Source organism: Chlamydotis macqueenii, chromosome 2 (assembly GCF_036417535.1).
Source record: "Chlamydotis macqueenii isolate bChlMac1 chromosome 2, bChlMac1.mat, whole genome shotgun sequence".
Classification (NCBI taxonomy): domain Eukaryota; kingdom Metazoa; phylum Chordata; class Aves; order Otidiformes; family Otididae; genus Chlamydotis; species Chlamydotis macqueenii.
In genome coordinates, this window is record NC_141557.1 from 26,689,467 (window position 1) to 26,702,051 (window position 12,585).

General features: G+C 56.7%; 1 protein-coding gene across 1 annotated transcript; it reads right to left on the reverse strand.

The window, feature by feature from the left end:
- Nucleotides 1-3,422: 3,422 nt before the first annotated feature.
- DLX5 (distal-less homeobox 5) lies at nt 3,423-6,188 on the reverse strand. Its single transcript, XM_086741772.1, has 3 exons — nt 5,751-6,188; nt 4,342-4,526; nt 3,423-4,132 (listed from the first exon to the last, which is right to left on the reverse strand). Exons 1-3 carry the CDS (start codon nt 6,103-6,105, stop codon nt 3,800-3,802), a joined length of 873 nt encoding a protein of 290 aa, XP_086597898.1. The 5' UTR covers nt 6,106-6,188; the 3' UTR covers nt 3,423-3,799.
- Nucleotides 6,189-12,585: the final 6,397 nt, after the last annotated feature.

The window sequence follows — 12,585 nt, forward strand, 5'->3', positions numbered from 1 at the left end:
GGAAATTATCACAGAACCGACTCATTTGTAATTAATTAACCCAAATTGCCTGGCTAACAGGACTACCTGCAGCTAGCCAGGCGAGCTCACCGGGCTTGTTCGCTTTGGACTCCCGAGGAGCTTTTATTAACCCCGGACACAAAACACAAAAATCCGCATGGTTATTTTAACGGGCTGAGTCACGGCAGGGCGGTGGCGGCCCCCCGGGGGTGCGGGAGGTGCGCAGGGGAGCCTCCGGGGCCAGCCTCGACGGCGGGAGCGGTGCCGACCCCGGCCCCTGCGGGCTTCACCCGGCTGCAGCTGCGCCTGGCATCCCGCAGTCGGCTCTTCTCCACGGGAAATAACGCCAAGGAAGGGAAAGGAAAAGTGGGTACCGCGAGGCGAAAGCCCTATAAAAGGGGTTAGACGGCGCGTATGGAGGAGATGGTGAAGATTTCCCGGGATGCGTGGTCGGCAGAGCAGGGAGCCAGGGCAGGATCCGGCCCGGCGAGGCTCGCTCATCCCTGCTGCGGAGCCCTGGTTGAGGTTTAGGCGGCCTCTCCGGGGGCTGCCCAGGAGCATTTCCCTCACCTCAAGGGAAATGAAGAGGCGAGGGGGCCTGGGAGTTTTTCCCGCGGCCTTGTTTGGGGAGTATGTCGTGTCCGTGGAAGGTGTTTCACACAGACACCCGGGTGCGTGGGTGCGTGTCGGGGTTTATCGGGTCTGTAACTCTGTTTATCGGTGACAAACCGTCGCAAATCTTCCCAAACGGCGTGTAAATAGGCGCACCGCCGAACAAAGAGCAGAAACATTTAATTGATGTAACACAGATTCTCCCTAAGAAAAGAAAAAAAAAAAAAAAAGAGAAAGGGAGGCTTAATGTAAACTCCGCAGTTCCTATTTTCACGGCTCCTGTCTGACCCATAAAACAGGTTATTGAGTTACAGCGGGCAACCGCTCAACTGGCTGCGAACAAGAAGAGGGGCTTCTCAACCCCCCCTTACTCCCCCGTCCCCAACTTTCCCGAAGCAATATCTCTCCGCTCAGTCATGCACCACCGAATCGCCTAAAATCGCCAAATCGCCCGGTGGAAACCTTGAACCCGTGCCACGTGTGCGGTGCGCGTCCGGGGACGCGGGGCTGCGGGCGGCGGAGCAGCACCCGGAGGTCCCGGGTGGGCGCAGGGGAGGGGATGGATTTTCATGGGGTGCGGGGTGGAGACCGAGGGGGGTGAGGGAAACACCTGATGGGGGGGGGCTGCCCTGAGGCGGAGACAGGTTGAAGGGGTTGGGTGGGGTTTTTTTGGTCTTTTTTTTTTTCTTTTTTTTTTTTTTTCCTCAGGGAGGAGCGGGAGGGAAAGCGAGTAGCTTGGGGAGGGGGCAGCGCTCCCCAGCAGAGAGGCTTTTCTCCGCCGAGCGATGCGGAGACGCCCGGGCAGGGAGCAGTGGGGGGATCTTTTTTTGGGGGACGGGGGAAGGTATTTCCTCAGTGTACATAGCTGGCGGGGAAGTCAGTGTGCGTGGGTGTCGTGGGTGTGCGACCCACCCGTGGGCGAGCACAGTGGCTCTGCTGTGAGTGGGAGAACCCCGGAGGTGCAGGCGGTGTCAGGAGCGCTCGGTCTGGGGCAGCTGGGGCTGCAGGCTGCTGTGTGTCTGTGTGTCTGTCTGTCTGTCTGTGTGTCTGTGTGTGTCAGGCCCTGCGGCTCAGCCCTGGAGCCGCTCGGCACCCACAGGAATGTGGCTCCTCTCGGGCTCCCCGAGCTGCCCCGGCTCCACATGGAAGTGGCCGCCAGGAAAAGAGAAGGGAGGGGAAAAAATGAAAAAAAAAAGAAAAAAAAAAGAAAAAAAAAAGGAAAAAAAAGTGCCCCAGCGGTAGACAAAGGACAGCTCGGGGAGAATCTCTTGAAGCAGGTTGAAAAAAAAAATAATGCTGGTCTAGAGGGAAAGAACGGAAGAAAACGGAAAGGTTGGGCTTTTTTTTTTTTTCTTTTTTTTTCTTTTTTTCCTTTTGCGAGCGGTGGAAGTTAGCAGAGGAGACAAAGCCGCGCTTCTCAGCAGCCCCAGAGCAGCTGAGGGGCCGTGGAGAGCGGCGGGGGCCGCGGTCGCCTGCCCACCCGTGTCTGCTGCCGGCCGGCTGGCAGCGGGCACGTGTGGGCAGGCGAGACCGCGGCCCCCGCCGCCCTTGTCCCCGGCACCCACGCACCCCTCCAGGGCGTGCAGGGAGCAGCGTTACCGAACAAACTGATCTATTGTACTGCAAGCCATTTACCAACCCCCAAACCTGTTACAAAACAGCAGCCCCCTCCCGCCCCCCCGCGGGCTTCTTCCTGCGGGGAGAAGAACACGCACAATCACACGCACACGCGCAAAACACGGCAGGCGGGAGCAGAGGGAGAAGAAAGGAGGGGGAGAAAGCCCAGAGACAGGTAAGTGCCCCCCTCCGGGGGGCAGGGGGAACCCTTTTCAAGCCTCCCCTCCCGGCCCTGCCAGCGCTCTCCCCGCCACCCACGCGTGACAGGGGTTGATTTTTCATCTCGAGGACCCTTCAAGAGACGCCTTTGTCACATTCGTTGCTGCCGCCTTACCCCCAAGGGCAGTGAAATCTCAGAGCGGCTCCCCACTCTCCTCACTCCTGATGGCCGGGGAGAGGTGGTGGTGGGGGTCCCCGCGGGAGCGTGTGCCGCCGTGGGGGCTCCGCGGGCAGGATGCTGCCGGGGAAAAACCCGAAGTCTGTGCTGGGAGAGGGTCTCACGCTCGGTGCATGCTGCCACGCATGTGCTCCGAGCCCGTGGGCAGCGCTCCGGCCACCTCCCTGAACCCCTGTCCCCATCCCCTCATTGCTGCACCGGGGCGATGCCTCCGCCGCCCGAGTTTTTTCCCTAAATCGTGTTGAAAAATATTAAAAAAATAAAATTAAATTTAAAAAATAGTACCTCCGCGCAGTCCTTCTTTCAGCTGGAGCCGCCGCAGGCTTTTACCAGGAGCAAGGGGAGCGGGGGCCTTCATTTTATCCTTTTCTCGTATTTAGTGGCTCCATTTGACGGAAGCATAATTTGTGTAATTAGCCGAGTGCACACGGGCTGTGGAGTGTGCAGCTCTCCACGCTAATTGCTCTCGGGAAAGGATTCAGGGCGGCTTTAGGCGAGAAATTAGCTTTCCAGCGTTAGGATGGGCGCCTTTCCCTTCAGCTTAAACGGTAAGGTCCTGCAAAAGCCCCCTTTCCAGCGGGGACGGGGAATCGCCACCCCCCGCCTCACCCGTGAGGACCTGGGAGAGCCAGATCCGGCACGGCACAGTGCGGCACGGCCACCCAACGCGAGCGCCCAGGATCGGGCCCCGCAAAACCCCTCTTCCCTTGCTTGCTCTCTGCAAGCAAATTGCCATTCTTAATTTTTTTTCCCCCCTCTCATTAATAGAAGAAGGGATAATTTGGAAACGTTTTTCGTGGTCGAAATAATTTTATTTTATTCAGAATATACAGTTTAATTCCTCTATCTACAATTATTTACAGGGTTAAAATAACATTGAAAAAAAGTCTCTGGAAAAGTTGAGGTCATAGATTTCAAGGCACCATTGATAGTGTCCACAGCTGAGCCAAAAAATGTCCATATTGTATAAAAAAAGGGTTTCCTCTGAAATGCAATAAGTTACATGCACAAGCTTTACACATTTTAATCTTTTTTGTTTGTTTCTTTTCCCTTTTAAAAATTCCCCATATGCATTCATTTCGTTATTATTCCTTAACAGTAAAACACAGGAGTCCAAGGAACAACAAAAAAAAAAAAAAGAAAAAAAAAAAAGAAAAAAAAAAGGGTCAGACTTTAATAAATCGTCCCAGAGGCCAGCGCTAACGGGTGCTGTAGGGAGCCGTGGGGCTGGAGGTGGGAGTTGATGGAGTTGGCAGCGGGGTACCAGGATGCGGAGCTCTCCAGGTAGCTGGACGCAGGGGATGGGTTGGAGTTTGGAGGGTGAGCGTGCGCGTGGGGATGGTGGCTGAGGGAGCGGGACGAGCCCTGAGGTTCCCAAACCGCAGGTGACTGTGGAGAGTTGCAGGCCATGGGGTCGCTGGAGCTGGGGCTGTGCTCCGGGGGCATCTCCCCGTTCTTCATGATCTTCTTGATCTTGGATCTTTTATTCTGAAACCAAATTTTCACCTGGGAGGAAAGGAGGGGGAGGAAAGAGAGGAAGGAAACCGACATCGTTAGCGCCCATCGGGGCCCACCGGACAAACTGGCTGCGAGGGACCCGCTCCCCGCCGCCCTCCCGGCCCGTCCGCGGGGCCCGATCCGGCCCTTCCCGCCGCGGCTAGTGGGACACCCGGAGCTCCGGGCCGAGCCGAGCCGACCCGGGCCAAGTGCGGTACCTGTGTCTGCGTGAGCCCCAGGGAGGCGGCCAGCTCGGCCCGCTCGGGCAGGGCGAGGTACTGGGTCTTCTGAAACCTCCTCTGCAACGCCGCCAGCTGAAAGCTGGAATAAATAGTCCGGGGTTTGCGCACTTTCTTTGGTTTGCCGTTCACCATCCTCACCTCGGGCTCCGCCACCTCCTTCTCTGCACGGGCGCAAGGGCGGGAGAAGAGACACAGACGCAGACGTTAAGGCGCGGGGCTCGGCTCCGTTCCGCGCTGCGCAGCCTGCGCCGCCGGCGGCAGCGTCCCGCCCGCGGGCCGGGCAGGGCAGAGGCGCCGGCCCGACGGGCCCCCGCGGCTCCCCCCGCGCACCCTCCACGGCGAAGCAGGGGGGGACACACGACACACACGGACACCCCGCTCCGTCCCCGCCGGGCCTCGCCCGCCCCCGGCCCCTCCGCCGCCTCCCGCGATCGCCCTGCGCATCCTCTGCAGAGGGCGGCGGCGGCGCCAGGCGCGCAGCGCAGCGCTGCGCGGGCGGTAGCGCGCAATATGGGCGCTCGCTGCGGGGATGAAGGGATTTTTGGTGCCTTGCTGGGGAGAGGCCGGCCCGGAGAGGATACCGACCCAAGGCACCGGCCGCTCCCCCCGCCGCCGCGGCCGCACTCGCCCCAGCCAGGCTCCAGTCACTTGGCTTGGCTATGGGCTTGCTTTAGTATTTTTTCCCGTCTTCTTCTTCTTTTTTTTTTTTTTCCTCCTCCCACAACAACTTACAAAGAAGTAAATGGAAAGCGCTAAAAACGCAGGACTTTCTGGTTAAAAAACGCTCCCGGCTCCGCAGCCCCGCCACGGCTGCGCTCCCCCCCACCCCCAAGTCTCCTCCCCCGCCCCTCCGGTACACGGGGAAGGAAACTTTCTTCGCCACCGCGAACCGGAGTTTGAGACGCAACCGGGCTGGGCTCTTTTTCCCCCTCGTCCTGCGGGGGGAAGGAGGCGGGAGGCAGCCGGGAGGGGGCGGCGGGGGGACAGCTGAGCGATGTTCGCGCTAGTCCTAGGATTTGTGGTTTAGACCGGGCGGGCTGCTCAGGAAAACTAAACCCAGCTTTCCTCCTTTTTTTTTTTAAAAAAAAAAACTTCTATTTTTCCTTTAAAAAAAAAAAACTGTCTGTAACTTTCCTCTTTTTATGCTTTAAAAAAATTTCCTCTTTTTAAACTTTCTTTATTTTTCCTCTTTTTCCCCTTTACTTTCTTTAATTTTCCCCTTCCCCCCCCCTTTTTTTTTTAAATTTATTTCTCCCCATGGCTTAGGGAAAGCTGTATCCCCGCGGTTCCCGGGGCGAGGATCAGCCGGGCCGCTCTCTGCCAGCCTCCCCGCAGGCGCGGAGACCCCCCCCTCTCCACACGCCCCCCCCCTTCCCGGCTCTCACCTGGCTGGGTGGCGGAGCTGGGTACACGGTTGTAAGCCCCGCTGTACTGGTGGTAGGGACTGGCGTAGCTGTAGTCGGCGTAGGCTTTGGCAGGATAGTTCCCGGCGGATCCGTTCATGCCGTGGTACTGGTACTGGTAAGGGTTGAGGGCTTTGCCGTAGGAAGCCGAGGTAGGCGAGCAGTAGCCGTGGGGGGCTCCCCCCGCCGGGCTGTAGTAGTCGGAATCCGTAGCCGAGGATTCGGGTAAAGTGGGAGATTCCTGGGACGGGTGGTGCATGGCCGCGGCCGTCTGGAAAGGAGCCTGGAAGTCGCCGGATCGGATGTTGGGGACCCTCCTGTCGAATACTCCCGTCATAGCTGGGGGGCGCCGGTGGCGGGCTGGGGCTGGGGCTGGCTGCCGGGGCGGCCGGGGTCTAGGCAGCCATGGCCGGGGGAGGAGGCTGCAGCGCTCTGTCTGTCTCCGGCAGACTGCTGGCTGGGGCGCAGCATAGGCTTGGTTAAATCCTTAATTGCGCTCTTACGCACAGCAGGGTGGATCGGGTTCCATTGGCCAGAGCAATCGGGAGCAGCGACACCCTAACTCGTCCAACTAGTTTAGCACAACAAAGCTTTGGCTTTAAAAAAAAAAAAAAACACACAAAAAAAAACCCGGGGGTGAAAAAGTAAAAAAAAAAAAAAAAGTCCCATTCAAGCTCTTTTAAAGTGAATACCAACAGCAATCTCCGAGCCTGAGCGCCGCGAGCGGGAGGTTTCCGGCTCCCCCCTCTCCTCCCCCTCCCCCCCGCCCCCGCCGCAGCCGTCGAGGGGGGTTCCGTCGGCCCAGCAGCCCGGTGCTCCGCACCGCCCGGGGGGGACAGGCCGCATCCACCTCTCTCGGATTTGCCGTCCGGTCCCTCCTGGGGACCGGTTCTCGGGCTGGTTCTCAGGTGATCGTCGAATCGGGGTTTTTTCACCCGGACTGTCCTCGCTCTCCGGGAGGGACGCCGTCGGGGACCTCCGCGTTCAATAAAGTAAATCACATTACCCCCCTCCACCTCCCAAAATCTTGGATTTTGGTTACATCATTTCCTGCGTGGAAGACCCCCGCGCGGCCCGGGGCCAGAGGGGAGCCTCCCTGCAGGACGTCCTGCCCCGGAGGGGTGAGGGGAGCTGCCGGGAGAGCTGCCGGCACCGGAGGGTCCAGGAGCACCCACTCCGCGGGTCTGGCGACAGGCCACCCGGCTGCGGCACGATGCCCGTGGGTGCAGAGCCCCCGGCCCACTCCGCGCCCTCCAGGTACGCCCGTGGCCGCTTGGCCCCACGCGTGGCCACTCCTCAACGTCTGGCCCGGCTCCGGCCCAGGGTCAGATCCCCGTCTCGAGGGCAGCTCGAATCACCCTCACGCGTGGGCAGGACTCCTGCAAGGCCATCGGAAGAGCCCACGTCCCGGGTGACAGCCCCCCAGAAGTGGCTGGCGCTGTGCGGGGGTGTGTGCGTGTGTGTGTGTCCCCTTCCCCGCAGCACCCCCGGCAGCACCCTCCTTCGCCAGCACCCGGTTTTCCTCGCCCGTCTGCTCACCGACGCCGGGCCGCGGCGAGCGGCGGGCTCGTGATGCCCGTCCCTGGTGATTTTACAGCAGCGTTGCAAAAAAAAAAAAAAAAAGATCAGATTTTACTAGACGCGAAGGAAAACAAATAAAAGGCTGTTTTCAGTGACCTGGAGTTGTAGATTTTTCTGAAGTTGTTTACTCTCCAGATTTAGCCTGTTTGCTCACCGAAGATCTCCCAGCCAGCTGGGTAACACTTGTAACACAACCGTGCATGTTGTACTTGAACTTATTGTTTGCTTTGGAAATGTCCACAGCTCATATAAAATCACATTAAACAAATCCCTAAGCATTTCATTATATTAATCACTTACTTAAATCCACTGGAAATATCTCTCCCCCTCGTCTTTATTTATTTTTTTTTTCTACAGAGAGGAACCAGAGTGGGATCTATGTTTACAACTGGAGAGGGGAGAAATAAGTTTATTAAAGCTCCCAATTCGCATCTAGTTGGAAGGGAACGGTAAAGATTTTAACAGATGAAGAGGGGGAGAGGGGAGTGGTGGTGGTGGTGGTGGGGGAAGGCCATTTGTGTCATAAATTCCAGGGCGCTGCACTTGGACACGTCCGGGCAGGAAGGTGCCGTTCCAAGGGGAGAAAACGGGAGCGGACCTGGGGCGCCAGTATCGCACCGGCCCGGGCAGCACCCGCCGGGGAAAGCTGCGTCGGTTTCCCGCAGCAGGGAAAGTTTGTTCTTGTTTTATTCAGAGGCAAGGCAGGAGGGAAAAAAAGGAAAAAGTTTCGATATTAAAAGAAGAAGGAAAAAAAGTCAGAAATCCAGCAGATTCAACGGCAAAACCCCCACGCTGATTTTTTTTGAGGGCACCCGAAGCCGTTGCGGTCCGCGCGGGGATGACCGAGCTGGGGGAACGCGAATCCGCCCGCTTGCGGGTTTCCTGCCCCCCGTCCTTCCCAGCCCGAACCCGGTTTTCTTGACTTTCTGCTGTTTTTTTTTTCTTTTTTTTTTTTTCCTTTTCTTTTCTTTTTTTTTTTTTTCTTTCCCCCAGCGGTTTTTATTTAACACATCCGGTGGGAGCGAGCGTTTCGGAGGGAGCCGGAGTCTGTTTCCCATTTCACAATATGGTCATTGTTTACCGGCACATGCCCGCCGCGCCGGCGGAGCGGCTGCCCGGGGCCCCCGCGCCCAACCGCGGCCCTTTTGGGCCCAAACCCCGCTAAACCGCGGAGTGGGGGGAGGCGGAGGGGCCCCGTGGGTGCAGCCGGTCCCGGTCCGGCCGCGGACACGTCGGAGGCGCGCGGCGGGACCGTGCCCGTGACAAGAGCGCCACGCCGTGGCCGCGCGGGGCGCAACGCCGCCGCGCTACCTGCGCGCCGCCCGCTCTCCTCCCGCTCCCCCCGCCGCCGCCGCCTCCGCCCCCGCCGGGGCCAGACTGAGCGGCGGCGGCGGGCGCGGAGCCGGGCGGCCTGGCCAGCGTTGTCCCCGCAGGGCACGGGGACCGGGGCGCGGGAGCCGCCGGGCCGGCGGCGGCGGCAGGACAAGGCGGCGATTGTTCCCGCCCGCGCCGGGGAGCTGCCGCGGAGGCAGCGCCGGGGCCCCCGGCGCAACCCCACGGTGGGACCGGCCGCTGTGTCCCGGCCGCTGTGTCCCCGCCCTGCCCCGGTGCGGGCTCGCGGGCCTTGGAGCCTAGGGTTGGGGGATGCGGAGGGTTCCCCGTGCTCTCTGGCTCGGCAGGGCTTCGTTTCCAGCCAAGGAGCGGAATATTTCGGATGAAGCCTCTCAGACTTTTGGATGAAATCTTGCAATTGTTCAGAGAAAAATCTTTCACTTTCTGGATAAAATATTCTCGTTCGGGCACTGAGTTTTTGCTGGAAACTCTATTTCCATGGAAATTGCTGGCAAAGAATGAAAGGAATTTTTTTCCCTTCTTAAAAAAAAACAAACCCAAACATCCCTCCACAGTGGAAACATGGATTAACTCTTGTTTTACAGCATCAGAAAACGGTGATTTCCAAACAACTTCAACAACTGAGGGCTTTCCTGGTGCTCCAGTCCATCATCTTAGGCTTAGGACTTGTTTACCTAGGGGAGTATTTCCAGAATGAAGAGGTAAAGGGACTGAAAGTCCTTGTGTTCTTGCCTAAGGCTGGGCAAAAAAAGAAAAAAACCCCACAGCTACTTCAAAGTAAAAAATCTTGTCATGTTCCATGTGGGCAAAAGCCAGCGGGGATCCAGTGGAGAGGGCTAGCAAGCTGCCCAGGATGTTCACAGAGCAGCGATAAAAGGAAGAAATGCCAGAAAGGATTTTGGAAAAAGAATTGGGAACAGGGGAGGAGAAAACTCAGGGAATGAGTCTAGGACCTTTTGCTGAAATATCAGTAGCTTTCTGCAGAGCCTCTGGCTCCGGGTACGGCTGGTTCAGGGAGAGGAAAATGAGCGTTTCTCCACCTCGGCATGAGATGCTCTGGCTTGGAGAACTTACATGCCTCTGAAAGAAAAAGGAGGCTTTGTGTCCCTGTGAAGGTCACCATTTGTGTTCACGGAAGGACGCACATGTGGCTCTGGGATGGAAGCCTGTCCAGTCTCTCACGCGCTGGGGCAGGCGTTATTTTCGCCCTCCATCCTGAAGCGTTCGCTAGACGCCAGTCATCTCCCACCCCCGGAACAATCTTTTCTCTTCCCATTGACTGCGCGTGCCCAGGAAATGCCGGGCCTCTAGCTAACGAAGCGAACCTGTCACTTCGGCATTTGCATGGCTGATGGACTCACTGCTGGGGTTGGCCGCAGCCCGAGCTCCGCTGGCCCGGCTCGTCTGGCCTATAAATTACACTGCGCATAAAACCCATGATGTACAATGCTAAGAATTAGAATTTGCTTTTTAGGGCAAATTGTGGCTGTCTCTTTACTTGCCAAAGAGCTGACATGAGAGGCTTGCACTTGCACCTGTTCCCCCAAATTGCAGCAATATGACTGAAGGGAGGAGCCAGGGCTGCCTGTTAGTGTCAGCTGTAGCAGGCTGAGCCAAGTGTGTGGGACAAGGTGATGTTAAGAGATGCCTGGAGATGGAAGACTCCTGCCTGGAGCCTCCCTTCCCTCCTCTCTCGAGGTGTGCCTGCCAGGGTTGTTGAGGGGTTGCTTAGAGGTTTCTTGATGCATTGCAACCTTCTGAAGGCAGGGCATTGCCTGGCAGTCACGGCCCAACCATGGTCTGCCCCTCCACAATGGGAAATACCTAACAAGCCCACCCATTCCCTTCCATTTTGGAACTCGGTCCACATGATGACCATGGGGCGCTCCTGTTGTTTCTTTGCTTCAAGGGCTCGGCACAGATGTGACCCATCTTAAGGAGACCTGCTCTGGGCTGGGCAGGATGTTCAAGGAAAAGCCTGTCCCAGGGGTTTTTCCTGTTTCCAGCTCACATTTTCATCACAGTGTAACACCGACTTCTTTCTGAGGTCATGGAGGCCAGCAGAGAAACGTCATCAGAGAACTCAACTTTTCCCAACTTAATTGTTCTTCTACCTCCTTAGAATCATAGAATAGTTTGGGATTGAAGGGACCTTTAAGGGTCACCTAGTCCAACCCCCCTGCAAGGAGCAGGGACATCTCCAACCAGATCAGGTTGCTCAGAGCCCTGTCCAACCTGGCCTTGAATGTTTCCAGGGATGGGGCATCTACCACCTCTCTGGGCAACCTGTGCCAGTGTTCCACCACCCTCATTGGAAAAAATTTCTTCCTTACGTCCAGTCTGAATGTACCTCCTTCTATTTTCAACCCATAACCTGTCATCTTATCCTTCTCCCCAGATGGCTGGGTGGTGTTGTTCCAGGAGCTGCAGGTATTTTGACTGATATGAGGCCCAGTGGTTTCTGAGAAAGACAAGACACAAGCCAGATGGAGCCATCTTCAGATCAACAGGTCGGCAGGGAAGAGCTGCAGGAGGGTGGCTGCCCATGCAGCTGTCCAAGGTTTCCACAACAGATGTTTGAGCAGGGACCTGGAGCTGCACAGGAAAAACTGTTGCTGGAGGTGCTGCTCTGATGCAGAGTGTGGACCAGCACCACCGCAGAGCCGGGTGTGTAAAAGCTCTCTTTGCCAGAAACATTCCTGAGAAAATATTTGCACTAGCTGCTGAAGAGGTCTGGCACAGCAGTCAGAGCAGTGGTGGTGCCGGCACACGGGGAAGGGCCTCTGACCAAGAGCAGAGGAGGAAAGGACCTCGGCCATGGCGGCGGGAGGGGCGGGAGGGAATGACTTCAGGAAACCCAGCATCCTGGATGAGTGGGCAGCTGGGCTGGATGACTGTAATGATCTTTTCAGGCCTTAAAATTTATTACTGCAGCTTTTAGCTCTGAGTAGCCAAAGGCACTGGCTCCTCATGGAAGAGGGTTGATTTGTCTCCAGTGGGGCCGTTCACTCTGCTTATTCTCTCCCGCCTGTCACATCTCCTTCAGCCGTAACTCACTTCTCAGCCTCTCAGATAGGAGTGGGGCTGCTGCTGCCTCTCTGCAGGACTTCAGATGAGAGATAAATCCCTTTGCATCCCAATGCTGCAGGAATGCTTTCCCAGATCTCTGACATCCCTGTTAAAAGATGACCGGTCAAAGAATTTGAGGCGTAGCTCTCCAGGCTCTTTGGTGTGTTTTCAGCGGGGCAGGGCTGCTGGCGGAGGGGCGCGGGGGAGCCCCCCCTGCGGGGGCCCCTCGTGCAACACAGATTTTCCCCTACAAACCTTGGATATGGAGCTTACCATGTCCCTTTTGCTCTTTTAATCATGATCTCATATGTTGTTATCCCACAGAGGTCAGCCAAACTTTCATAATTTAGACCTTGAAGGATTTTCAGATGATGGCGGCATTAAGAAAAACTCTCCAAAACCCCCGTTTAGCTAACGCTGAGTTTAGTGCAAGGTTAGCATGCCGGTGCAATCAGCTTGAATCGGGCAGCATTAAACTGCACAAATCGATGCTGAAACAAACCACAGCAATTAGGCTGCTTGAGCAATGGGTACAAGAAGTGACGTTCCACAAGGGGCCAGGATACTCTGCAGGTTAAAGATCAAAGTAGCAAAAGCGCGTCTCTTGTCGTACGGTTCTGTCCTTGTTACCTACGTGACATGGTCTGTCTGGCCTTGACTATTAAGTTTATCGATATCTGCTCACCGACAGTACGTACGCTAGCTAGCAGTAGATAATATCTATAAAATGACTTCATAATTTGCATCTGTCACAAAACCCAGTTCATGTTCAGTTGCTCAGTTACAGCTTAGCCTTATTATTATTATTTAAAAA

What these genes read in the sequence shown, in the direction of transcription:
- DLX5 (XM_086741772.1), bottom strand. Translation starts at nt 6,105, where the DNA reads ATGACGGGAGTATTCGACAGGAGGGTCCCCAACATCCGATCCGGCGAC. An exon ending in CAGCTCCGCCACCCAGCCAG is followed by an intron (nt 4,527 to 5,750) that starts GTGAGAGCCGGG and finishes GCGCCCGTGCAG; the next exon opens with AGAAGGAGGTGGCGGAGCCC. An exon ending in TGGGGCTCACGCAGACACAG is followed by an intron (nt 4,133 to 4,341) that starts GTACCGCACTTG and finishes CTTTCCTCCCAG; the next exon opens with GTGAAAATTTGGTTTCAGAA.